The 26,661-nt window shown below is 33.7% G+C and overlaps 5 protein-coding genes across 5 annotated transcripts; 4 read left to right on the top strand and 1 right to left on the bottom strand.

The window, feature by feature from the left end:
* The first annotated feature begins 312 nt into the window (after positions 1-312).
* On the top strand, positions 313-3,163 carry LOC107907251 (3-ketoacyl-CoA synthase 11). Its single transcript, XM_016834540.2, has 2 exons — positions 313-860; positions 1,361-3,163. Exon 2 carries the CDS (start codon positions 1,374-1,376, stop codon positions 2,904-2,906), a length of 1,533 nt encoding a protein of 510 aa, XP_016690029.1. The 5' UTR covers positions 313-860; positions 1,361-1,373; the 3' UTR covers positions 2,907-3,163.
* A 798-nt stretch (positions 3,164-3,961) lies between these two features.
* LOC107907253 (serine-threonine kinase receptor-associated protein) lies at positions 3,962-7,944 on the bottom strand. The gene is made up of 7 exons (XM_016834542.2): positions 7,222-7,944; positions 6,917-7,052; positions 6,407-6,488; positions 5,327-5,502; positions 4,756-4,893; positions 4,515-4,654; positions 3,962-4,433 (listed from the first exon to the last, which is right to left on the bottom strand). Exons 1-7 carry the CDS (start codon positions 7,337-7,339, stop codon positions 4,174-4,176), a joined length of 1,050 nt encoding a protein of 349 aa, XP_016690031.2. The 5' UTR covers positions 7,340-7,944; the 3' UTR covers positions 3,962-4,173.
* Positions 7,945-8,044: 100 nt separating this feature from the next.
* Positions 8,045-12,470, top strand: LOC107907252 (26S proteasome regulatory subunit 8 homolog A). Its single transcript, XM_016834541.2, has 9 exons — positions 8,045-8,395; positions 9,217-9,314; positions 9,499-9,723; positions 9,862-9,924; positions 10,018-10,181; positions 10,471-10,627; positions 10,738-10,836; positions 11,778-11,888; positions 12,147-12,470. The coding sequence occupies exons 1-9, from the start codon at positions 8,200-8,202 to the stop codon at positions 12,285-12,287; spliced, it is 1,254 nt and encodes a 417-aa protein (XP_016690030.1). The 5' UTR covers positions 8,045-8,199; the 3' UTR covers positions 12,288-12,470.
* Positions 12,471-14,201: 1,731 nt separating this feature from the next.
* On the top strand, positions 14,202-15,181 carry LOC107907254 (EG45-like domain containing protein). Its single transcript, XM_016834544.2, has 3 exons — positions 14,202-14,523; positions 14,605-14,905; positions 15,003-15,181. Exons 1-3 carry the CDS (start codon positions 14,403-14,405, stop codon positions 15,007-15,009), a joined length of 429 nt encoding a protein of 142 aa, XP_016690033.1. The 5' UTR covers positions 14,202-14,402; the 3' UTR covers positions 15,010-15,181.
* Positions 15,182-22,669: 7,488 nt separating this feature from the next.
* Positions 22,670-25,192, top strand: LOC107907256 (uncharacterized). The gene is made up of 6 exons (XM_016834545.2): positions 22,670-23,049; positions 23,274-23,359; positions 23,458-23,604; positions 24,164-24,287; positions 24,419-24,705; positions 24,793-25,192. Exons 1-6 carry the CDS (start codon positions 22,869-22,871, stop codon positions 24,883-24,885), a joined length of 918 nt encoding a protein of 305 aa, XP_016690034.1. The 5' UTR covers positions 22,670-22,868; the 3' UTR covers positions 24,886-25,192.
* Positions 25,193-26,661: the final 1,469 nt, after the last annotated feature.

Below are 26,661 nucleotides of genomic sequence, written 5' to 3'. Positions count from 1 at the left end.
GCCTTAATTTTTGCATTAATTAGCTAAATCATGTTATCAATTCATGTCGAGGACAACTTGGCATATGGACCCTAGAGAATATTACAGCTATGTTTCTAGAAGAATTCCATGTGAGTTTCCAGTTGTAACCATGTGACCATAAAACTTAAGGCAAGTGCTCCCATACAATGATTTTGCTTTGTCGTTACCATATATTATGAACCCATATTTGTAGAAAGAAAACATAAAAAGAAAAAAAATTATAGAAGTTTTTATAAAATTAATAATTAAATAATTTTTAATTAATGGTACCAGAATTCAAACGTTTGTTTTCTGAAGTTCTAAATTTCAAAAATGTAAAATTTTCTAGAAGATTTGCACCAGTTACGTAATGATGATTATTATCAAAGAAAAGTAAATAAATTTGAATTCAATTTTGTTCTTTTATTCCATTTATGGACCACTCAATGTTGAAAATTAAAATATTCCAAAAATCTGAAAAGAGCTGACTGGAAACGTCTGAAACTAGCCGCCTGATGTTTTAAACGACAGCGTTTTTGGACCGTGATACCCGAGTTGAGATTCAGACGGCGCTGCCTCTTCAAGAAAACGCGTTCGTTGCGCCACTCTTTTATTTGTTTGGCTTTCTTCACCACCATTTTCCCATTTCTTGCGACCTTCCTTTTTTTTTTCTTTTAGCAAAGACTGTTCTTCATTTTTTCTAAATTTATATATTTTAGATTATTTACTCGTGCTTTTATATATTTCATCTTCATATTTCTTCTCTTTCTGAAGGACTTTGTAGTCTTCTTTTTTTCTTTGTATCCGTGGCCGTTCTTGAATAGATTTAACTAGCCTTTCGGCGGGTTTGGGTGATCTAGGTGAGTTTTCTTTTTTATTTGATTCTGGAATTTTTTGATTAATTCCATTTACTGGTTGCTTATGAATTGTGAGCTGGGCTCTCTTTGTTTGTTCTTTTCTTTAGCCGATTGATCTGAATTATTGAATAAAGTTGTGTTTTTTATGCAAATGCTGATCTGGGTTTTTTTTTAAATGTTTCCTCCAGAGTCAGTTCTCACACACTATGTAAAATATTATGATTTGAAATTCTGATCTGGGTTTGCAAAATCTCAGTTAGATTTTCATGTAAAAACATCTTTATGATAAAAGATGTGTGTTTTTATCATTCTGAATTTAGGATTTAGCCTTTTTAGTCTAGCCATAAAGTTCATCTCTTGAAAGGGATAAATTTCATCTTTAAAAGCCTACTTATTTTACCTTATTTTTCGTTTAATAGCTTTGCTTCTTGTTGGTTTTAAATTCTGTTATTCTGATTCCTTTGTTGCACTTGATTTAATACATTGAGTTCAATCTTTTACAGGAAAAAGAAAAACATGGCTGACTCAAAACCAGACCAACCTTTGATGCCATCATCATCAAGGAACCTACCTGATTTTAAGAAATCAGTTAAGCTAAAGTATGTGAAGCTTGGATACCATTACTTAATCACCCACGGAATGTACCTCTTCCTTACCCCTCTTGTAGTTATCATCGCCGCGCAGCTCTCGACCTTTTCTGTTAAGGATCTTTTTGATCTTTGGGAGCATCTTCAATACAACCTCATTTCTGTCATAATCTGCTCGGCCCTTCTTGTTTTCTTGTCAACTCTCTACTTTCTAACCCGCCCTCGCCCTGTTTATCTTGTCAACTTTGCTTGCTACAAGCCGGAGGAATCTCGGAAATGCACAAAAAGGATGTTCGTAGATCAGTCACAATTGACTGGTACATTCACAGAGGAGAACCTTCAGTTCCAGCGTAGGATCCTTGAAAGGTCTGGGCTTGGGGATTCAACATATCTTCCGGAGGCGGTCCTCAATATTCCCCCTAACCCGTCAATGCATGAAGCTAGAAAAGAAGCGGAAGCTGTTATGTTTGGTGCTATCGATGAGCTTTTGGCTAAGACCTCCGTAAAACCCAAAGACATTGGAATTTTGATTGTGAACTGCAGCTTGTTTAATCCAACACCATCGTTGTCTGCCATGGTTATTAACCATTATAAGCTTCGAGGTAATATTCAAAGCTACAATTTGGGAGGAATGGGTTGTAGTGCAGGTTTGATCTCGATAGATCTTGCGAAACATCTTCTTCAAGTCCATCCAAACTCCTATGCATTGGTTATCAGCATGGAGAACATTACCCTGAACTGGTACTTCGGGAATGATCGTTCGAAACTTGTATCAAACTGCTTATTCAGGATGGGAGGGGCTGCAATACTGCTCTCTAACAAATGGTCCGACAAAAGAAGATCCAAATATCAATTGGTTCATACTGTTCGCACTCACAAGGGTTCAGATGATAAATGCTTTTCCTGTGTTACACAGGAAGAAGACTCCATAGGGAAGATTGGTGTTACATTGTCGAAGGATCTCATGGCAGTTGCTGGTGATGCCTTAAAGACCAACATTACCACATTGGGGCCTCTGGTTCTTCCAATGTCTGAGCAGCTTCTTTTCTTTGGTACATTGGTTGGTAAGAAGCTGTTCAAAATGAAGGTCAAACCGTACATTCCGGATTTCAAGCTAGCTTTTGAGCATTTCTGCATTCATGCCGGAGGAAGAGCCGTTTTGGATGAACTGGAGAAGAATTTGCAGCTGTCAGAATGGCACATGGAACCATCGAGAATGACTCTCTACCGGTTCGGGAACACCTCAAGCAGTTCTCTTTGGTACGAATTAGCTTACTCCGAAGCTAAGGGTAGAATTAGAAGGGGTGACAGAACATGGCAAATAGCATTTGGTTCAGGATTCAAGTGTAACAGTGCAGTTTGGAAAGCTTTGAGGACGATAAATCCGGCAAAGGAGAAAAACCCATGGATGGATGAGATCCATAATTTCCCAGTTGATGTTCCAAGGGTCTCCACCATCTAAATGACAGGATTGGGCGGTGGTTTCTGCATTGGGTGCAGTAAACCTTTGCATTTAGATAATCTAGTTTTTTAAATGGGACTAGCTTTGAGTGGGATTATTATTGTTGTAACAATTTGTGGAAAGCATTGATTCGAGGGTGTTATGAGAAAACATTAGAACATTCTTTTTTGCTGAGATTATTTCATGTGATGCTTGGGCTTTCTTCCAAGATCTTCATCATTTTAAACTGGGATACAAGTTGTAGCTAATTTGACTTATGGATGGCGTTGTAGACTTGTGCTTCTGGTCTCATAAAATCGTTTTTATATGTTGAAATGAAGCAGGGATAGCAAATAACACCAGCAATTGTTCCCTTACCATGGGCATCAACTTCGTCATCACCATAAGATCCTTGCTTGTATTTCAAGCGAACTCCAACAACACTTATCGGGTAAGGCAACGAAATGGACATAACAAAAAAGATCTGCCTGGAGCCCAGACATCCTCTCCCGACAAAACCATAAACAAACCTAACGATAATATTAAGAATATTTCTTCGTGGGCGAAACAGTGGAAAGCAAACCTTGTTTGATTAATGAGATTTTCATTTCCTTATCTTTGATTTTTTCATATTATTTTTATAATATTTTGAATTTGCTTTTAAGTAACAATATATGCATTTTACTTTCTCTTACTCAAAAAAATAAACAAATTAATTCAAATATATTAAATCAAAGAGCAAATTAATCATTTTCTTAAAATTTTATCTATTTTTACTATTAAAAATGATTATTATACATTAGCAAAAAATACATAAGACACATCATGTGTTACTATTTAATTATTCCATTAACCACGCAAACTTTTAATTGTACAAATAGATGAAATTTAAAAAAAAAATTAATTTATTCTTTAATCTAATATATAAAAACTAATTTGTCATTTTTTAGTAAAAGAGATAAAATACAATCTAATTTCTATTATAAAGACTTTCATGGTACTTTTACCATGAATCTACTCTAGAATATCTTTCTAAACCAATATGATAAATTGACATGGATGGAGAATGCAGGGAGTGCAACATAAAATTATAGATGCCATTTATTAAATCTATTATAAAACCATTGGACTTAGTCTACGTATGCTAAAAGCAAGAAGACTAGAAATTATACAAAATACAGTTCGGTCTACTTCTATCTCTGATTAAAAAAAAGTTGTCTTGAAGATCTTGGATAAATGCGGTAATAAGCATTGACCGTGAAGATAAAGCTAGAAATCTTCACCATTGTTACTCCTTTCCTGTTTCTTTCTCTTTAGTCTTGCCCTCTTCTGCAATCTGGAAGCCCTCGATCTTGCGTGAAACGTCTTCTGCAGTTACCTTCACCTTTCCAACCGACCCATTTGCTGCAAATGGTTCAGTGCCATCATGAGTCAAAGGGCCTGTCAGCCATATTCTAATCGTTCCATCCTCAGAACCCGAGGCATATGATTCTCCTCCAGGTGAGAACCGCACGCAATGCACAGGACCATGGTGACCCTTGTTACATGCTGCACACCAGATGTCAGTCAGTCATTACATGCTGCACACTAAATCATAAAGCACGGTCCAACTTATGTCTGAGAACATACCTATCTCATCTCCAGTGTGGAAATCAAAAACACGAACCCACATATCCTCTCCTCCGGCAACGAATTTATTTCCATACTTCGGTTCCAATGAAGCTGATTCAACTGTGCATGGCATGTTGTAGCTCTTTACCAACCCATAGCTGAGTAAATGCATAACGCATAGATTATGGTAATTAGTAATCAATAAAAGCAGACATTCTAGCACAAAATAGACCAATCTGACTCGAAAATCAGAACTTACTGGTTGGCATCCCAGAACTTAACGGTAGATCCATCAGCAGTTGTGATATATCGACCATCTTGACTCACTTCTGCACTGGTCACAGATGACTTGGTCTCTAGTGTTTGAACTATTTTACCACTCCTTACATCCCATAATCTGTACAGTCACAAAGAAAATCAGTAACAGGAGGGAGGGAGGGAGAGAGAGAGATGCCACAAAAAACCCAAGACAAGCATTAGACTAGATTTTATTAATAGCAGTAAAAAGCCACACAATTTAACAAAAATCTTTAAACTATGTATAAAGCTATCATAACAACAAGAAGGTAAGCACTAGAAAACTTAAAACCCTTGCCTCACTGATATTCATGCATCAGTAGATTTTGATCTCAAAACCTCCAAATAAGTGTCACGGTACCCCACGAGGGGGGGGTGATAATTTACAATTTCTACAACAAGATAACGGCCATCCACAGACATGGTATGAATCAATAGTAAACAATAAAAATGTAAACAAAACACTTGCACTTATGAACAACAAACCATAAAATTACATTAAAGAACCTCCAAACATGGAGGGAAATGAATACCTGACACCTCCCATATCAGTGCAAGAACTTAATATTGTCTGATCACTATGCATCCATGTAACAGTTCTGACTGAACCGGGAGATTTGTCCACTTCTCTTGGAGGTGCATCTGGGCGATTCAAGTCATAAATACGGAGGACTTTCTCTACTCCCCCAGTCAATAGAAGGTGTGTATCCTGCTACCATATTAAAAAATCTTTAATGAAATCTAGAAGTAAGGAACATAACGTGAAATAGACGCACTAACAACTAGGTGTACTTGGCCATAATTAAATACAGGGTACAAAAAGGCCAACAGTTCCACATGGTGGCGTTTGCTATGGGATGATCACCCGAAAACCATGATTGAACTGCCATATTTGATGAGACCTCAATGGCCCTATGTGATCTAATTTCTACACACAAGGGTGGAAAACTTTTATTACCAAGTTCGTTTACCTATCAATAAATGCATTTGTTAATTTAACAATATTGCACTAACTAGCTTTGCAAAAATCTCAAGTTCCACCATGACTATGACTTCATATTCGGACAAAACTGCACGTGTCAATTCAGAATTTCTGTACTTATGGTTTTCCATGCCAAGATATGATACCAACTATCAACCCTTATGGCTTTATCAGCAGAAAGAATTTCTGCCTGCCTATATCTGTAACAGCAGAGAAGGTAGAGATTGCTTCTTTAGTGCTGGGCAGAAAGTTAAAGACCTAATACAAAAATCTAATGTCCTTGTCAACATCTTGTAATAAATTTCTTACTAAAAAAAGCAAAAGAAAAAAAAATACTATGATAAATGTGAAACCATCTATTACAAGTTGACCAGGCCATCAAAAGTGAAACATGGTAAAAGTTTCTTTCTCAAGGCAACCGCTGAAAATAAAGATCGAGAGAAGCCACCTAACTTACTAAATTGTTGCAAAGATAGCTTCTGTTTAGAGACAGACCTTGCTATTCACAAGAATTAATAGGGTTTGCTGGAAGAAATTGAAATTACTTTTCGCATGTTAATAATGAAAGCCAAAGTAACCTAGAAAGCTGTTTAGCAACCAAGCTTAAAATGATAGAAAGCACCAGCTTTACCTCTGAAAAAGCACAAGCTCGAACTATATGCTTGTGTTCAAATGAGTGCAAGACATCACCTGTTAGTGCATCCCACACTTTCCTGCATATAATGACATTTCACAAGATATGTCAACCTTTTATCGAGAAATAACTCCATACAAACTATCAGCAGAGAGTTGAAGCATGAGCAGCTATATAGCGCATAGCAACCTTTCACTAAGATTATTGTCTATTTGGAGCAACAATATATTTTATCTGAGAACCAACAAAGCTACAGGGAATGGAAAATATGTGCAGAGCAGCCAAAAGAACACAAGTAAAACATATAGGGCAGGCTAAATTGACATAAAGTCTCTCAATTGTTAGTGTTAAAATATATAGAGAATTTTAGGCAAACCTTTTGCAGTGTTCCAAGACACTGGTATTAAAGGCATAATCTGCATATATAGCTAAGAATCTGACTGACAAAAATAACTAAATAACTTTCAAATTATAAAAACATATTGTAATTAATATCAAATAACATACGCAGAAAAATCAGCAGAAGCGGAAGCAGCTCGTAAGGCATTTGTATCCAAGCAAACACTCCAAACTGCACCTTTGTGTCCTTCAAAGGTTCCTATCCAATCTCCAGTTTCACCATTCCTCAGCATAGGACTGGAATCTAAACCAGACAATTAAAACCCCATTTTTTAAAGCACAAGATCAATAATTATGGCCCACCATTTAAATTAAAAAGAAATCTTTATCAATCAAATAGATTAAAAAAAATTAAGTAGATTACTAGTATGAAAACCCCATTTCCATGTACACAGAAAAAAGATAGCAATTACCTTTGCTGGCACTGATGAGGAAAAAACCATCAGGGGTAACGGGACTGTAAAAGAGATCCACAACGGGACGTGAATGGCCATGGCATACAAGTGGGACAGCAATCTTTTTCTTATCCATTTTCTTTTCTTTACTCACAAATCAAAATACAAATAAGAAGAAAGAAAAAATTTCCTTAAATCTCTAACAAATCTACACAAACCCAAAGATTAAAAAACAAAACTTGAACTTATTTTTTTTTCTTGGGTACTATACTGATTCAGAATATACAGAGAGAAAAGGAGATCAGTAGTGAAAAAGACGGAAATGGCGGTAGTTTAATACAGGTGGGAAAGACGCTAAAATTTGTGGGATTGGGGGATTTGATCGCGTTAGTCCACACCTCCTAACCCTGAGCTCTGAGCAAGATGATGACCTGATTATACGAAAAATTTAAAGAAAAAATAAATAAGAAAATTCAGTTGTGTTTATAGAAATCTAGAGTCAGGCACAGAGCAATGAAAAACAAAGTGTGAAGGGGGGGGGGGCTAGGCGCAAACAAAAACCTGCTTTTCTTCTCTATTTAACACAAAGGCTCGCTTGATTTCACGTTTTTTCACTTTAAAGTGAGTTTGAAGGGAGATAGAGCTTAGCCCAATAAGATTTGTTAAATTTTCTAGCCCAATCCCAGAAAATACATCATCTAATTATAAATTGGCGCAAGTTTTTTGTTCAACGATAGAATTGGCACAAGTGTGAAAAAATATAGATAAGAAGATAATGTTTTATAATGATAATGAAAACATATAATAAAAATAGGCCCAGCTCATTTATCATCACCGCCACAAAGCCCATGAATTCCGCGAACACTGAGGGGAGACTTTGTGTATATAAACCCAAAATTGAATTTGTTTTTATTCGGAATTCCGCGACCCCTTTCTTCAAAATCCCCGGGATTTGTAGTACAGTACAAAAAAATAACTAAGAAGCATCAATACTCAATGGCGACGGTGGATATCGAGAGGAAGCAAGCGGCATCGGCGGAAGAGATATGCACCGCCAAGAGCGGCGCCAAGCAAGGGGAAGGGCTCCGGCAATACTATATCCAACACATCCACGAGCTTCAGCTCAACCTCCGCCAAAAAACCCACAATCTCAACCGTCTTGAAGCCCAACGCAACGAGCTCAATTCCCAAGGTTCTCTAACCATTATCTATTTCGTTTGCCTCTATTTATTGTCATATTATTTAATTATGGGTTGATTTCGATTGCTAATTTGGGACTAGGGTTTTGGTTTATTTTTAGGAGAAGTCGTTACCTTGTTATTTTGATCTGTGAGAAAATAGTGATATTTGAATAAAGGTTGGTAAGAAGAAGATTATTGTTTACTAATTTCTAGAGGTTAAGGCGGTGAACGCATCTGCTGGTTACATTGAGAATTGGATTCTATATGTTGATAATAATAAAAAAAAAGCAGTGCAACAAAAGGATTATATTGATCTCGCTGGGTTATATGACTTTGTGCTAGATCTGATAATGATTTAGTTGCTGCAATTGGGATAATTGGGAACCTTGTGTATTCTAATTCAACTCCATCTGGAGAAGTTGAAAGATAATGAAAAATTATGCAAATTATTGGTTGAGCTTAGAAAGGCCATTTTTTTCTGTATGGATGGAAACTGTGTGAGGTTTAAAATGGAATGCTCATATAGTTGATTACTGAAGCTGTGTAGTAACCTTATATTCTTATTGCCCATTTGCTTGTTGTTTACCTGTTTAGAATTGTTCTGATTGGAAGGGGGATGGGCCTATTTGGACATCATTGCATTTTTAGTTTGATAGTCTGGTACATCTGACAATACTGTTAGGGGCCTTCTGTTTATGGTTAGGGAACAAGATTTTTTTTTTTTCTTGATCAGGGGAAGAGATGCTTTTTCAAGAGAACGTTTTCTTTATTCTGGTGCATTCTTTTAGTCTGTTTCGTGCATAATTAGTTACTATATTTGCATATTGGTCAGTGAGAATGCTTAGAGAGGAACTGCAGCTGCTTCAGGAACCTGGATCCTATGTTGGCGAGGTTGTGAAAGTTATGGGTAAAAACAAGGTCTTAGTCAAGGTATGTGATCCTTCCAAGCTCTCTCTTTGTCATTAAAATGGGAATAACATATTCTTGCAGACTAAGAACTTGGTATCAGCATAAGATTTTAAAACTGTAATCATTTTCTTATTCTGTAATCCATGTCTTTTCTGGATTTCATATTTCATTCTTACTCTTTACTCTTTTGTAATTTCTTGTATAGGTTCATCCAGAAGGAAAATATGTTGTCGATATTGATAAGAATATTGATATCACAAAAATCACACCATCCACTAGAGTTGCTCTTCGCAATGACAGCTATGTTCTCCATCTGATCTTACCGAGCAAAGTAGATCCCTTGGTTAATCTTATGAAAGTTGAAAAAGTACCAGATTCTACGTATGACATGATTGGTGGTCTCGACCAACAAATTAAAGAGATAAAAGAGGTTTCTCTCTCACTTCCTTATTTTGATCATATTTGCCTTACTGCTTTCTTTGTTTTACTTTATCTCTTATGGTTCTCCATTATAACCGAATTGGTTCAATTTTTTACACCTGCAATGTGGATGGTGTAAAATTTTCAGGTTATAGAACTTCCAATTAAACACCCTGAATTGTTTGAAAGTCTTGGAATAGCTCAGCCAAAGGTACTAGCGTACTTCCAAGTTATAGCATTTTCTCAATTTGCTTCTCATATCATTGCATTGTAAGACTAACACTTGCCCTGTCATAAATTATAGGGCGTCCTGTTGTATGGACCACCGGGTACAGGAAAAACTCTATTGGCTAGAGCTGTGGCCCATCATACTGATTGTACTTTTATCAGGGTTTCCGGTTCTGAGTTAGTTCAGAAATACATTGGAGAGGGCTCTCGAATGGTTAGAGAACTTTTCGTTATGGCCAGGTTGCTCTTCTTCCTTGCTTGTTATCCGGGCAAAACATATTATATGCTAGCTAAGTAAAACTCTTTTTAAATATCTGTGATATATAAATTTTTATTTTAAATCCCTTTTTATTTTTGAGTTTGAAGAGAAGGAACCTTTTTCTGTCCCTAAATGTCTTAGTAACTTGTTATCTGGACAAAAAAGTAAAGCGCTTCTGTCTGATTATCTGTCACACTGTTGTACCTTTGTTTTGTATTATTTTTGCACTTAAAGTAGTTCCCTCCTCTGTTTTTCTCCTCCCTTCTTCAGGGAGCACGCCCCATCAATCATATTTATGGATGAGATAGACAGCATTGGGTCCGCTCGAATGGAATCTGGAAGTGGCAATGGCGACAGTGAGGTACAGAGAACAATGTTGGAGCTTCTCAACCAGCTTGATGGATTTGAAGCATCTAACAAGATCAAGGTATTAATTACTTGACAGAAATAAACGTTCAATGAAATAGCAAGACCACCTTATAGTCTGCATAATTTAATTTATTGTTTCCTTACCTGCTTTTGTGCATTGAATCATAGGTTCTGATGGCCACCAATCGGATTGATATCTTGGATCAAGCTCTTCTTAGGCCAGGACGAATTGACAGGAAGATTGAATTTCCAAATCCTAATGAGGAGGTACTTGCCATTTAATGTCATCATTGTTATGTTCTTTCAAGTATTTTAGTACTGTTGTCTATTTTATTCATGTTAGGGTTAATATAATGCCACACCCAGATTCCCACTTTGTTCTTATAGAATGTTTAAAGAAAAAAGGCATGAAAGGATTTTGTTTGAACTTAAAATATTGCACTTCTTCGAATTCATAATCTTTATTATGCATGATTGACTGGTAGGGTTCTCAGGCTTCTGTTCCAGCGACTATGTGGCAGCCTCAGAATAAATAAGAATCATGTCCTATTAAACTTACTGTGCAGTGTCGCTTACTCCGGAGAAACAATAATTTGCACAGTAGAATTTGGTGAATCTTTGATTCTGTATTGCTTCAACTCTTACATTGTCCTTGAAGCGGTTGTATTTGACCCATATATGGATATGGGTAGTTTGATCCTCCAAATACATAACTTTTGAAAATAATTCAACAGACCTTTGCTGGATGCATACATGCAACTGTCACTTGCACCCGAGTTTGAGTAATGAAGTTGATACATATCCAACATCAATACGGAGCTGCAACCCTCCAAATATATGGAAAAGTTTTGAGAAATTGAGCATATCTTTGTTGGAAGTTTACCCGTTCACTCACTTTACAGTCCAAGTGACAATTATCTTTCACGTGCTATTGCTTCTTTAATGCGCTACCACTACACAATAGAAACTTCTGTCATTTTGAATCACATTAGATAGCCAAATTTTTTCAGTAACGTACTTGTTCTGGTTCTTTTGCCCTGGTCTTTTTTCTTCTCAACCCGTTCTGGGTATTATGAAAAATATGCAGTGAATAGAGCAGTCCCATAGTAGCAGTGTTTGCTCCTACGCGTGTACCAGAATCTCTCTTATTTCTGGAATGCATCTTATGTCTCTTTAGGTACTTATATTGTCTGTTCAATTATATGCAGTCTCGTTTCGACATCTTAAAAATACATTCTAGAAGAATGAATTTGATGAGAGGGATTGATCTAAAGAAGATTGCTGAGAAGATGAACGGTGCTTCTGGTGCAGAGCTTAAGGTATGTTTTCAGATAATAAGATGTGCTTCTGGATATGCAGACATCTTGCTTCCATTTAGAATATGGTTGGCAAGCTGTGAATAGCATCTTTTCTTCTAGTTTCCTATCTCCTTCCCTTACCCCAACTCCCAAACCGCATAGAGAGATGATTTATTAGTACATAAGTTGGATAATCAGACTTAAGGCCATAGGCTTTTGATTCTTAACTGGTTTGTGTTTGTGCTAATTTGTGAAAAACTCTATTCCGTTTTCTTGCAGGCTGTGTGCACAGAATCAGGAATGTTTGCTTTGAGGGAAAGGAGAGTCCACGTAACACAAGAAGATTTTGAGATGGCGGTGGCGAAAGTAATGAAGAAGGAGAGCGAGAAGAACATGTCCTTACGGAAGCTATGGAAGTGATTATGTTTTATTATTTATTGTGCTTTCGCGGTTTTGGGGTAAATTCAAACATGGAAACCCGATTTAATATATGAACAATGTATAGAATATTATATTATTTGCCTGGCTAGTACTACACACGTCTACTTTTCTAGACAAGGTAAGAGCACATTTTATGAAATCATATTTGCTAAGTTTTGAATTCATGAGAGTGTCATTGGCAAAACTAAAACTGCTTCTAAAATAGTTACTTTATGAACAGGTGACAATAATTGGGTCAATGGTCAAAACCCACCCGCCAGAACTATTATATTCTCAAGTCAAGGCAACCGCATTTATTGCTGTGATTGAATAATTGAAACTTTTAGTTATTAGGTTGGTTGATAATAAATATAATATTTAAATACATACGACTCTTCCACACTTGGCTTTCTTTGTCATGAGGTAAACTAACAAACCACCCAAATCGCTGCTTATTCAAAATCCTTACCCTTTACGATTAATTGTTGTCTCTTCCGGTATTAATTAGGCCTTATCAAAATCGTTTTACTTCATTTTCATGAAAGGGCCTGCCTCCCTTATAAAGCAAAATAATCTTCATGTGATTCCGCGTGATAAGTTGGTTTTTTTTTTTTTTTAGGAATCTGACCTATAAATTTAAAAAATTATAAAAATGACTTAACTTCAAGATTAATTATGAGAGCATTTTATTTCTATAGTGAAATTGGGTGCCATCAATTTTTCAAGTGGCATCACCTGAAAATTCAAAAGAAAAAATAAATTTTTTGCTGTTACCTTACAATTTGACGACACTAAATTGAAACATGTAGGAGCAAAACATTCATGAACTTGATGAAATAGATTTGTTGAAAAGTGAAAGTATTGTTGCACTAATTAAACTTTTAGTTTATTTGCATGTTAGGTTTATCCTTTTTTTAAATTAAATTTAAATAATTCTTAAAAGATATAAGAATAACAAAAATAAATTTTTTTTATTTTTTTATTTTTTGAAAACAATAAACTTAAAAAGTTATATAAATTTCTTATTTAAATTACCCAATATGTCCATTAAAAATTTTCCTCAAGTTTATCTAAATTCAAATATGTTAGGGAATGAATTGAAAATGTTGAAATTTAGATAACGTTAAAGAAGTTTTTTGAGGGATATATTTGGGTAATTTAAGTAAGTATTTTATATAATTTTTTAAGTTTATTGTTTTAAAGAAAACTGAGAAAAGTTTATTTTTGTTATTATTGTATCTTTTAGAGGCTATTTAAATTTAATTTCAAAAGGGTATAGACTTAACATGTAAATAGATTAAAAGTTTAATTAGTGTTGCAATACTCTCATGTGCACTTTTTTCAACCAATCTAAAAAAGTTAATTACTTCATCAGGTCCCCGAATATTTTGTCTTTACACACTTCAATCCGGTGCTACCAATTTGTTAGGAGGCACCAAAAAATTGTTTTTTTTAGGGGATTTTTAGGGTGGTGACGCTTAGAAAAGTGAGGACACCCAACTCCACCGTAAAAATAAGATCATTCGATAAATTTACTAGGGTCTGACAATTCAAACCTATCTATAAGCCTCTCAAACGGTAGCTCGACAGTCACTTTCTTGTATAATATTTCACTTAGAGCGAAATTCCAGCTAACCTTTCCCTTACAAAACTCAAGGTTAATTTCATAATGTCCCAAAATTATGATTTAAATTTCTGATTAAGCTCTCATATTCTAGATTTTAGTTTTGGACTATAAATTTTAATTCAAATGTGACTTGAAGTACATTTAAAATATCATTTAAATTTAAGATTATTTTTTTAACATATCATATTTAATTTGTGCATACAATAAATACGAATGTATTTAATATTTAATTGTCATCAAATTTGACCTAGTACATAATGTTAAGCTGATAATTAGGTTAATAGAAGACTTAATTAAAAAAATTAAATTTGGTACCAATTTAGATTCCAACCCCGAGTTTGAATTAATCCAAATATTTACGAAGTTGACTTAAAAGGGGAAAATATTATATTATACGAAATACGATTTTTAGGCTTCATTGTTGCCAACGGCAGGAAAGAACTTATCCTTTTTATTTTTCCTTTCATATCCATCTTTAGTTTACAAAGATGCAGACCCAGCAATGCCCAGTTTTTCAACTTGTTTCATATGTCCTCATTCTTTCCCAGCTTGTCTATTTCTCTTATGCCGATGTTGGCACTGCTGCCCAGTACAGCCCACCATATTTACGTAAGTATACTTGATCTTTTCCACAAGAGCAGCATATAATTTAAGCTCTGAAAAGTAATAACTCGACTGCTATATGTCCAGCGACGGCGTGTTATGGTGACGATCAAACCCAGTTCCCATCGAGCAATTTGTTCGCAGCAGCTGGAGATGGGATATGGGACAATGGAGCATCGTGCGGCAGGCAATACCTGGTACGATGCATCAGTGCTTCGCAGCCTGGGACTTGTGTTGAGGACCAGACAATCCAAGTCAAGATTGTTGATTATGCTCCCACTGCACAGTCTCCTCCTTCGACTCAATCAACCACCATCGTCTTATCCGAGACAGCTTTTGGTGGGATTACTAATATAGCTGTTGATTCCATCAACATAGAATTTCAACAGTAATTCCATCATCTCCTTAATATGATATTTACTTTAATTGTTTCCCGCTTTCCCCATATTTCCAAGTTCTAAGCTCTTTTGCTTCTTCATTTGCAGGGTCTAAGTCTCTTACATGGCGCCCTGCATACTCAAGGTAGCTAAAGGAAGAAGAAACCTATATGGTAAAAGTACAAAGGGAGCATTTATACTTAAAAAAAAATATAAATTAATCTATCTATTTTGTTGAAATTTCCTACTATAAAAAATTAGTGGTATTTATATGCCAACTTTAAATACATGTAGCATGTGTTATTATTTAATTATTTCATTAGTTATCACAATAATTGAATGAATTTAATCCATAATCATAATTTATTTATTTTTAATAAAAAACCTTTTAATATAAAATATTAATGGTCACGGAAAAAGGAATATTCTTTTGGTTATCATTTCGGTGGTAATTATTAATTAATGAAACTATGTGCCATTTGATTTCTAGTCAATTTGCTACGTCGATTCTGTTTGTATGCTCTTTGTAACAATAATAAACGAGTTTTGATTTGTCTTCCATTATCTTCTAAAGCGAAAACTGGTTCATTTAAAACATGTTTTCCACAGTAACAGTAATTAAAGTAGAGGAATTCATGCATGCATCGATATTTTTTTATAGAGAAAAAGTTTTAAAAAGTATACAAATTGGACCCGTTTGTCCCACTGGATTGACATCACCTCACATTAAAAGATTAATGCATGCATTTTCTCCTTAAAAACAGCAATTAACATTACAGACACAGTTTAACCTTTAGTTAGTTTTGTCTTGTGTTTTGATCTGCTATTATATTGTTATTTTTAATTTCATTAGAAGGATTTAAATATTTAATGAATGGCATGGGTTTATTTTTATTCTTTTAATTTTTAATTTGATAGATTAATATTTTTTTATCTCAATTTTCAAGAGCTATATAAGTATAATATAATCAAAGTATAATATAAAATACATTTGAATAATCACAAGTATTAAAATAATATAACACAAATAAATTGTAGGAATAATCACAAAGTAGAATAAAACTATTATAGTACAATCAGATTGAGAACTGACATTATTTAAATTAAAGTTGACAAATTAAATTAAATGAATTAAAATCTATCCATGACAACTACGAATGATTAGACTTTGAGACCGACATAAATAATCATAATCATGTACAATAAAAAATTGTAAAAATTAATATAAATTGTGTAATACAATTATGTTTACTATTATTATTTTTTAAAAACATAACATTAAAGCATTTATCAATTATAGAATTCATTTCCACCGTCTGCAATTGAGGTTTGATTTTAGAAATTATACGAATAATCGGAAACACGACAAATTGCAATTTAGTTTCTTTAATTTGAAATTTCCAATTGGTGGTGTGCTTTATAAAAAGTCTTTTTAGTCTCCCCAAATGCATGACAGTTGTAAGATACCAACTGCTACTATTTACTGTATATCTGTGAGCCAAAATAAATTTTTGTAAATAATAATATTCATTTAACCCAATTTTTTGATTTAAAAATTATAGTTGGTATGAAATAGTTCAGATCTGAACATACAAAAATATCCCGTCAAATGTGGAAAGCGTAGGAAGATGAAGACTGAGGACATGGGCCTTTCGAAAACCCAACCCGACGACTTTTAAATAAAGTTAAACGACGTCAAATCGTATTCAAAGGGGACATCAATTTTAAATAGGACCATTCTCGCACTTCGCAGCAATTTTCTCTTTTGAATTTTGAAAAGTTTTCGTTTTTAGAAGTTTTAAAGGTAGTCCCTCTGCTTATTGATGTGTCCTTTTACTTTTATTTCTTCAAATTTTTAGTCTTTTACTTTTTGAATTGCTTATTTTCTATTCTTTTATTAATTGCTTTTCATTATTCTTATTTTTTAAAAAAAATATTTAACCATCAATTTTTTCAATCTTTACTACTTTAATCGATTGACATCAATATTATTGCCAGTGTAAGAAGACACGAGTTTGAGTGTATTGAAACATATAATCCTCCTATTTAAGAGTTAGAGAGAAACTGTGGATAGTTTTAAGTATTATATCAAAATGAATAAATATAATAAAAACTTAATAAAATTAATTTTTAAAAATTTTGTAAATTTATTTTGTTCCCTTGCTCTGAAATTCTTTAGTCTTCAAGAATGATGATTTCTTTAAAATTAAAATATTTATTTTATAATTTAAACCTTAATTAGATTTTGTTTAAAATCCTTTCAATTGTTCAAACTTGCTCTGCTGATAATAGAAATATGGGCCGAAAACCAGTTTTAAGGGTGGGCCGAAATTGTTCAAACTAAGATCCAGGAAATTTTTTTAAATATTATATATATTTTTATCCTTGGAAGTTGTAAGTAATAAAATACAACATAAATTACTCGTAATGTCACTAAACTATTATTAAATTTAGGGTTAACTTTTAAAATAGTCTTTTTTATTTATCTCAGGGTATATTTTAGTCACTTATGTTATCGTTTCTTTACATTTTGGTCACTGAGTTGTTAACTGCTGTTAATGATGTAACGACAATTTGACATGACCCGTTATTTCATCATATCAAACTAAAATTTTAGGTCAAATTACACAACTAGTCCTTGTACTTTTTTTATTTTTTTCTTTATTTTCATTCTCTTATTTTTCTCCTTTATTTTTCTCTCTTCTCATATTCTTCAGTACAAATGTATAATCTTTACCCACCAAATAAACCAAATCATTGTTTCTTTCACATGATTCCTAAATTGAATTTCACTCAAAACTGAATATCAATCATTCTCAAATCAAATCTCGATTTAAATATAACCTAATTTTGCAACTAAAACTAGATATAACTAATCAATATAAAAAAAACCATATCATTAATCAACTCTAAACATAAATTGATTTTTTTATATTCAAAAAAAATTGTTTTCCTTTTCCAAATTTTGACAGAATTGTGTAAATTATTCATTTCCTTCTCTTTTATTTATTGACAAATAAAATTAAACAAGCGATAAAATTGATCTAAACCTTTTAAAATATTTTCAAGCAAGCTTGATTGGAAGCCAAGCATGGATGAACCAAAGAGAGAAAGAGAGCATGGAACCAAATTGGTTTGGATAAAATTGAGGGTACGTTTTGTATGGTAGTCATTTTAGTCATTAAGAGTGTTGAGCTTGTTTGAAGAATCTATGAAACAACGTAGTTTTAAGAGGACGAGAATATTGTAGGTAAGGTAGATAAGGTGGTCATGGGAGTTGGTTAGGAGGTTTCGGGAATGGGCTTAGGAAACTTTGTTGAGAGTGGATTGCCATAAGTCACGGCTAGCGAGGTCTTTGAGTGGGGCGATGTAATAGCCCGAATTTCAACAGTGTCGAAAATAGTAGTCCAAGACCATCAAATTCAAAAAATGAACTCGTAGATTATATTATTTAATATTTACGAGCCAAATGTAGTTTTTAAAATATTTTGAAATAGTAAATTGTGTTTTATAAAGATTTATTTGATCAAGAAATTGAGAAAAAGTGGTATTGAGATCTCAGTGTTATAAACCGAGCAATAAATATTTTTATGAATATTGACGGAGTGTCAATAAGGTAGTAGTAAAATTTTGTTAGAAAATTTTGACGTTTGGATGGTTAATTAAATAAAAAGGACTAAATTGGAAAATGCGTAAAAGTTGCTAAAAGGATTAAATAGCTCAATTTTCAAATGAGGAAGGACCTAAAGTGAAGATAAGCCCAAAGGAGATATTTTGGGCGGCAATAGCTGAGAAAAATCAGGAAATGGGTGAAATAAGGGCAAATTTGAAAAAATTGCCAAATTTAGCTAAATAAAAATGGGACTAAATTGGAAATCTAGATTTCTCTTCAATTCTCTTCATTTTCATCAGCTGAAAAACAGCCATGGAAGAGGGTTCAAGCTGGTTTTCATACTCTATCTTCATGTAAGTTTAATTCTTGCTTTCTCCTTAAAATTTCTATATTTTTCAACTTTTACAATTGGGTCCAACTTACTATTTCATTAGTTTTTGATTTCGTGGCTAAATTTTAAAGTTTTTATGGATGAGTGCTGGAAGCACATGATGAATAAACATAGAATTGAAGCTTTAGTTTTGATATATGATAATTTTATCAAGTAAAATTGATGGAAATTGATTTAAGGACCTAATTGTGAAAATGTTTGGAATTAAAGTCTAGTGCTAAAATTATGATTTCCAATGATTGCAAAGTAGTTTAAAGTGATAGAATAAAGTGTTAATTGAGAAAAATCAGCTCAATTAAGAGGCTAATTGAGTAGAGACAAAATGTTAATTATTAAAAGCTTAGGGGAAAAATGGTAATAAACACTTGCACTAAAATAAGTTTGAACAGCAGTAGACTAAATTTGAAAAATCACCATAAATTTTAGAAATCGAATTAGAAGATTAAAAAATATGAAATTAAATATTTTTGAGTCTAGTTTCTCATAGAAAAAACAGTGTAAGCAATGGATCTGTAAATCATTAGATATAATGAATTTTGTGAGACAATGTCAGAATGAATTTGGGTTCTCCTATTCTGACTTTGAAAAATAATAAAAAATTAAATAAAAATAATTATGGGCTTAAATTTATATGTCTAGAATCCTGAATGAGTCTATTTCAAAGAGAAACAAACGAGAACATTATTCGAATCCTGTATGAAGAGATAATTAATTTTTAGTGAAGAAGGGTCAGAACTGTCAGACAGCAGAATAGGGGTGACTTTAAAGAATAAACTGTACTTATTGGCTAAACCAAAAAATTTTAAAATTTTATGATAAGAATATATGTGAGTCTAGTTTCAGGGAAAATTAGCGGATCTTAATTTGAATTTCCGTAGATCCAGATATAAATAATTTAGTGACTATGATACGGGTGGATAGCTTGAATATTCACATAAGTAATTAGTGAAAATTATGAATAAGGTTACTTACAAGTGTGTTATTTATACCAAGGATGTGGATGGAGAGGAGGAGGAGGAAAAATATATGAATGACTCGTGTATAAATTGATCACATGCCCGATTATAATCAATAAGTGTTGAATTAGAAATGATATAATATTTTATTTGGAATATTTATTATGAAATTATGGTTATCGTTATAATACAAAAATTGAACTTGTGAGTTTATATGACTAAATTTTAGTGCTTATTTGTTAATTTTATGAATTTCATGATGTGTTATTTGATATGTATTGATGATAAAATTGTGAATAATGTAAAAGCATGAAAATTGAATAAATGATCAAATTGAGCACTTCAGTTCAGTGACAAGGTGAATTGACAGAAAAGAACATGGTTGGACTATGGCAACCAGTGATAAGTGAAAGTGATAAGTAATAGCTTCGGTTACACTTATTTGATCAAGGACAAGTGAAAGTGAAAAGTGGTAGCTTCGGCTACCTGATCAGTGAAAAATGGTAGCTTCGGCTACCTGATCAGTGAATATTCGGCTACAAGAGACAAGTGATTTCCGTATAAGACCATATCTAAGATATGACATCTGTGTGATATATGCTACTGTATAAGACCATATCTGGGATATGGCATCAGTGAGATATGTGATTCGTGTAAGACCATAGTTGGGCAATGGCATCGATATGTGATATGTGATATGTGATTACATGTAAGACCATAGCTGGACCATGGCATCGATATATGAATATGTGTAAGACTATAGCTGGGCTATGGCATCATTATGTGAAGATGTGTAAGACCATAGTTGAACTATAGCATCGAGTAAATGAAGTACTCAATTCCATAAGGAGTTCACTAATTTGACAAAGTTTGGTAAGTGTTACATGGAATTATGTGATACAAGGAAGTACGAGTTGATAAGATATAAGTATAGAACTTGATTGATAAATAAATTCATTTGTGATTATATAATTGTTCATCTTGAATGTACTGTCCATATGTATTGATAATTCAAATGTTTTAATGAATAAAGTTTCGACATGGAATAAATTGAACACGCGACAAATAATTATGAAATTGAACTCGGAATTCATGAAAATGATGGTTATTGATATATGGAGACATGAGACATTGATATATGAATATGGAAAATGTTTGATAAATGTGTTTATTCATAATTATAGAATTATATACCTCATGTGTACTATTTGCATAAAGATGATATTTCAAATACTTTGGTTATTTAAGCTTAAATATGAAATAGTATGAAATCCAGATAAGTTGTTATGAAAATATACTTAGATTACAGAGATATGGCTGATATATGTTGTATGATTACAGAACGTGAAATTGTGTATATATATGAGAAATTTAATGAGAATTGAGCCAATATATGTTTATTATTATTTATATGAAGTGTATGACTGACAAAGGTGATGAAGTTATAAACAGAGAGTTACATGGGGTAAAAACACGGGCGTGTGACTCTCCAAAGTGTGAAAATTTTCTAATTGTTGCAAAAGTTTCATATGTTTACGGTTTGGTCCCGAACCACCCTGAATGTATGTTTTGGGCCCCGTAGGCCCATATAAGGGACGTTAAACATATGTATGAAAGTTTTTAATTTAAAAGAAATTTTATGGCTGATTTTTACATGATTGATCATATTAAGTTCGGTAATGCCTTGTACCTTATTCTAGGCTCGGAATACTGGTAGACGGTGTTACAGGCGAGCTTGTGGACTAGATCATTAAGAGAACTGAATTGGTCCATCAAAGCGATAGTGGATGATAAGGATTTGTAATTGTGGGGTGAGAATGTGCGAGGCAAATTTTATATTGGTTTTAGCTTTTCCGTTTTCTTGTTTCAGAACCATAAAAAAGTTTTGTTAAGAGAAATGAAAAACATAGAAAAACTAAGATAAAAAAAATGGAGGATGGAGGAAAACAGAGAGGGAATGAGAAGAGAATGAAAAATAATAATAAAAAAAGAAAAGTTAAAACATAAAACAAAAAAAAATTGCTCAAAACAAAAAATATAGGGACTAATTATATAATTTAACTTAAAATTTTCGTTTGAAATGATGATTTAACATGTTAACTTACCATTACGCCCTTTACGACAATTAATGACTTAGTGATTAAAATATAACAAGACAGTATTGTAAGTGACTAAAATGTAAAATTTCAAACATAAGTGACCAAAATGTAACCTAAGGAAAACAAAAGTGACTATTTTGATAGTTTACCCTTAAATTTAAGTTTTAGTCATTTAACTTTAAAAAATTATAAAATAGCTACTGAACTATTCGAAAGTTTTCATTTAACTTATTGAGCTATTAAAATTGCTTTTGTATGCCTTTCTCTACTTGCATCACTACACCAATTGAAAGCTTTTATTTCGCTTCTCTTTTATAATTCGTTTTTTATGAAACAGTTTTTAACGTCACAAATGTGTAAATTAAATTCTAAACAATTTTTTTCTTTGATCTCAGATACTAACTGTCATATTGACTTGGATCTAAGGTAAGTTATTCTATTCGTTAATGGGTACCGATCATCCGTATCAATCGTTAAATTGTCGCTTGAAATTCTCTAACTGGACTTAAAAAAATGAAAACCTTAAGAGTCTAATGACTTAAATAAAAACATTCAAATAGTTCAATGACTTGAAAAGAAAACTCTAGAATAGTTTAATAACCATTTTTAAACTTTTTAGCATTGAGTGATTAAAATATAAACATACCAATAAATTAGTGAAATTACCCTAAAATATAATAATTTATCAATCCAACCTAATTTGACTCTATGAAATAATGCCTAATCTAATTACGTTTTAGCCCAATTTTCATTCGGAAAATTCTCTACTTTTTGTTGACTCAAAGACTCGAATTATTTATTCCTTTCACTCTCTTTGTTTGTTTTCGGGATTAAAGCATCAGAATTTTATGATCGCTTTGTTGTTTTTAAAGTTTGGTTATTGATATTTTGCTGTGATTTTATTTATTCCGATCAATGACGGGGGAATTGCAACTAGAATCAGCAGATGAAAGAAACCTTACTGACTCTGATCCTCTTTTAGAAAACCCGGTCGATTCGTCGTCGCCGGTCAGTTCGACTGAGATTAGGAATGAAGATATTGAGAATGTTTCTGCTCCTTGTTGTCGTATTTGCCTCGAGTGCGATGGCGAAGAAGGTAATTTTTCTCTCATTTGATTTTGTTTCTTAAAATGTTAATTGTCGATTTTTCGTGTTTCAGCTTAAGTTTGTGAACATTATCATAAAGTTGTTTTATATTGTATTCAGGATAGGGAAACCCGTACTAACATTGATATTTTTCGACTCATATTCCCTGTTGTACTTATATGATTGTTATCCGCATCTGAACCTTGTGCTAATATGGTTGTTTCGTTCTCATAGATGATGAACTGATATCTCCATGCATGTGCAAAGGCACTCAGCAGTTCGTTCATCGTGCTTGCCTTGATCATTGGAGATCGGTAAAGGTAAATTAATCTTGTTTCTGCAACAGCATGGGAAGGCTGCTAGTTTCTTTGTGAAATTTGTGTGTTAATACCTTGTGATTGATCTAATTCTTTGATAGGAAGGATTTTCCTTCTCTCATTGTACAACTTGCAAGGCTCGGTTTCACCTTCGAGTTGAATTATTCGAGGACAACTCTTGGCGTAAATTAAAATTCAGAATTTTCGTGGCAAGAGATGTCTTTCTTGTGTTCTTGGCAGTACAAACTGTAAGTCTTCTAAGTCTTCTGCCCTACATTGAGCAGGCTTAGATGGTTATTGCATACCTGTTAATTTACTACTCTTCTTCACATTCATTGATTTTTTTAAAATCTGTGTATTTGTTGATTAATTGTTGGGTTAAGGTAGTGACTACTTGCAGAAGGTCCCCCATCTTTTTACTCGTTTTGTAGATTACAAAGCGCTATCTTTAATTTGATTTTGAGTTCCATTTTTTACGTTTTGTTTGATGTTCCATATTGGTTAAAGTAGGGCAGTGATTGCATTTCGGACTTTTTGCTGCCAGCATGTTGTCAATCCTCAATAGGTTATTTTAAAAATAACTTAACCCCTCATGTTTCATTGTTTTGCCTTCCAATTGATGGAAAAAACAAAGGCAAAATCAAGGCAGGGCATGGAAGGGAGAAAGAGGTCAAAAAACTAATTTCATCCTACCCTTTGTATTAGTTATTGAGGAGTCAGAAGATTGAAAACTTGAACCTGTGTGATTGAGATCACTGCCTCATTTGCTTTGAGATGATTATCTTATAACAAGTATCTATTCTTCAGGTAATTGCAGCAATAGGAGGCTTTGCATATGTTATGGACAAAGATGGTGCTTTTCGAAATTCATTCAGTGATGGTTGGGATCGCATGCTATCGAAACATCCTATACCATTTTATTATTGCATTGGTAAGCTTTCCCTGATTTTCTGCATGAACCTCATCAAATGTTCCTTTGTACTTTTATAGCGCTGAATGGCTAATTTTAGCAGCATATGCTAATTTCAACCGCAGTAACGTGATAAACTCTTTGCTTTATAGGTGTGCTGGCCTTCTTTGTCTTGCTTGGATTTTTTGGGCTCATTGTACATTGCACCTCCTTCAATAGCAATGATGCACGGATGGCTGGATGCCAGAATTGCTGTTATGGTTGGGGTGTCTTAGATTGTTTTCCTGCTTCCATGGAAGCTTGCTTTGCACTGCTCGTGGTTTTTGTTGTAATCTTTGTCATTCTGGGGATAGCTTATGGTTTGCTTGCTGCCACAATGGCAATTCAGCGAATCTGGCAGAAACACTACCACATTCTTACAAAGAGGGAACTTACTAAGGTAAAGATGAAGAGAATACCCTTGTAATTGTACGTTGATTCCTATCATTACTCATTATTGAGTAAATCTCACATTGGTCTTTTGCAGGAGTACATAGTAGAGGACCTCCATGGCTCTTATACACCACCTAAACTTGATCCAGAACACGAAGAACGCTTGAAAATGATGAAGCTATTGTAATGATGGATGAAGGGTTAAAAGCCATGAGAGGTATTTGATTATTTCGAATTACTCAGGTTTCGTAAAATACAAAATATGTGGACTGCTCCATCGTTTGTCACCAAAATCACTCAATTTAGATCTTTACCTCATCGCCAATAGAAAATGAAGCAAACCGGCGTTGAAGGGGATCCATAAATTATCTGTGCAGTTATTTATACACACACAGTATCTTTCTTCCTTGATGTTTGTCTAATAACTAAATCAGCAACAGTTATATTATTGTAGCAAATATACCGTACCTTATATACATTTCATAGTTTTGACATGATATTTGTTTTAGTTAAACAAATCCTTAGTGTTCATCATGTCCATGGACGAATTGCTGATCCTATCATTTATATAAGGTTTACATGAACAAATCTGTGCAACACTGGCCATTGTTGCCTCACAGAATGGTTTCATCGTATCCCATGTATTTTAACCTTAGGTGGGACCTTAAAATCATATTTGTTCTCGCCGTTATAAAACGCATCTTTTCAACTGAATTAGCTAAAAAGGACAAAGACAACTGTTTCTTATTATTATTTTTTTTGTAAGATGTTTCATGAGTATTTAAATCCGACAAACCCGAGAGCTCCACAGTTTTTGCACATTGTTGAAAAAAATTCATTAAAGTGCTCACCAAACTTGGGTTTTTTTATCCCAATAATATTACAAAAAAAAAACTCAATCTAATACACTAAATTAGTACAAAAGTTTACCTAAACCGATTTTAGTCAGTATTAATTTCTATTTTCAAAGTAGTCTTTTTCAATTTCAAGGTAAAAGTTTAAAAATATAACATCATTGTGTAATGATAATGTTATCCAAATCGAAGGTGAGGAGGGTAAATCGGTTTTTCAAACGAACCGCCATTTTTAAAAGGTCTTCGTTTTGGTTCATCTTTTGTTTGTGTCGCTGTCATCACTGATTCCCTTTGGGAGCATGCTTGAGCTTGTATCCAAGCCATTAACCATCCCATATTCCCATTCTCCACTTAATGTTAAAATGGTTCAGAAATTACGGTGTTGAATGTCCAGAATGGTCTTAATGAGTTCCTGCAAAGTGGGGTGGCTTGCGCTGGCCTAATCGGGCTGAGTTCCAACTATTGGGTTTCGCAATGTCACCATATGCCATAAATGATTAAACCATAGAAAACGTTTACTACTTGGCAGTGAAATCATAGTATCTCTGAAATTGTCCATGCAGTGAAATTTTTTTCATGTTTTTGTGTATCAATCAAAGGCTGACACTCTTTTTCTGGTTTATATCAAAACAAAAACCATAGCAGAATTTCAAGTAATACAGCCTGAGAACTTAAATAAATGTTTTTATTTAATAATCATATCTCATTCTCATACATGTTGCAAAACAAGAGTCCTCTGGTTATATTCCCTTGGTTTCAGAAAAATGAAATAAAAATAGAAGACTACTTGGTAGTTAGTCCCCAAAGTGATAATGGAGATGTCCCCATCGGTGTCGGTTCAGAGCACAGCCAATAGAGTTAAATTGTCGTCGCAGTGTAATGTACAAGCAGTATTTATGCCCACCAGGCAGTCCACATCATTCCAACCAAGACGTGGGGCAAATGAAAGCTGGTCTTAACCATTGCCAGCATGTTTACACAAGGTGGGGTGGGCTCAAAAACGACACTGTCCTGATTTTCAGGGGCTCATTACTGTCGATGGGTGGCCGGGTTTTCAAGCTCGGGCCACGGTTTTTTGCCGAGTGAAATGCTAGCTAGGCCCTGGCTGC

Source organism: Gossypium hirsutum, chromosome A05 (assembly GCF_007990345.1).
Source record: "Gossypium hirsutum isolate 1008001.06 chromosome A05, Gossypium_hirsutum_v2.1, whole genome shotgun sequence".
NCBI lineage: Eukaryota > Viridiplantae > Streptophyta > Magnoliopsida > Malvales > Malvaceae > Gossypium > Gossypium hirsutum.
This window is presented reverse-complemented; position numbering and strand designations above follow the sequence as displayed.

Coding starts and splice junctions, on each gene's coding strand:
- LOC107907251 (XM_016834540.2), top strand. CDS start 1,374: ATGGCTGACTCAAAACCAGACCAACCTTTGATGCCATCATCATCAAGG.
- LOC107907253 (XM_016834542.2), bottom strand. CDS start 7,339: ATGGATAAGAAAAAGATTGCTGTCCCACTTGTATGCCATGGCCATTCA. Junction 5,503..6,406: donor GAGCTTGTGCTTTTTCAGAG/GTAAAGCTGGTG, acceptor ATATGGTAGCAG/GATACACACCTTCTATTGAC. Junction 4,655..4,755: donor AAGTTCTGGGATGCCAACCA/GTAAGTTCTGAT, acceptor GCATTTACTCAG/CTATGGGTTGGTAAAGAGCT.
- LOC107907252 (XM_016834541.2), top strand. CDS start 8,200: ATGGCGACGGTGGATATCGAGAGGAAGCAAGCGGCATCGGCGGAAGAG. Junction 8,396..9,216: donor CAACGAGCTCAATTCCCAAG/GTTCTCTAACCA, acceptor CATATTGGTCAG/TGAGAATGCTTAGAGAGGAA. Junction 9,315..9,498: donor AAAACAAGGTCTTAGTCAAG/GTATGTGATCCT, acceptor TTTCTTGTATAG/GTTCATCCAGAAGGAAAATA.
- LOC107907254 (XM_016834544.2), top strand. CDS start 14,403: ATGCAGACCCAGCAATGCCCAGTTTTTCAACTTGTTTCATATGTCCTC. Junction 14,524..14,604: donor GTACAGCCCACCATATTTAC/GTAAGTATACTT, acceptor CTATATGTCCAG/CGACGGCGTGTTATGGTGAC.
- LOC107907256 (XM_016834545.2), top strand. CDS start 22,869: ATGACGGGGGAATTGCAACTAGAATCAGCAGATGAAAGAAACCTTACT. Junction 23,050..23,273: donor CGAGTGCGATGGCGAAGAAG/GTAATTTTTCTC, acceptor TCGTTCTCATAG/ATGATGAACTGATATCTCCA. Junction 24,706..24,792: donor CAAAGAGGGAACTTACTAAG/GTAAAGATGAAG, acceptor GGTCTTTTGCAG/GAGTACATAGTAGAGGACCT.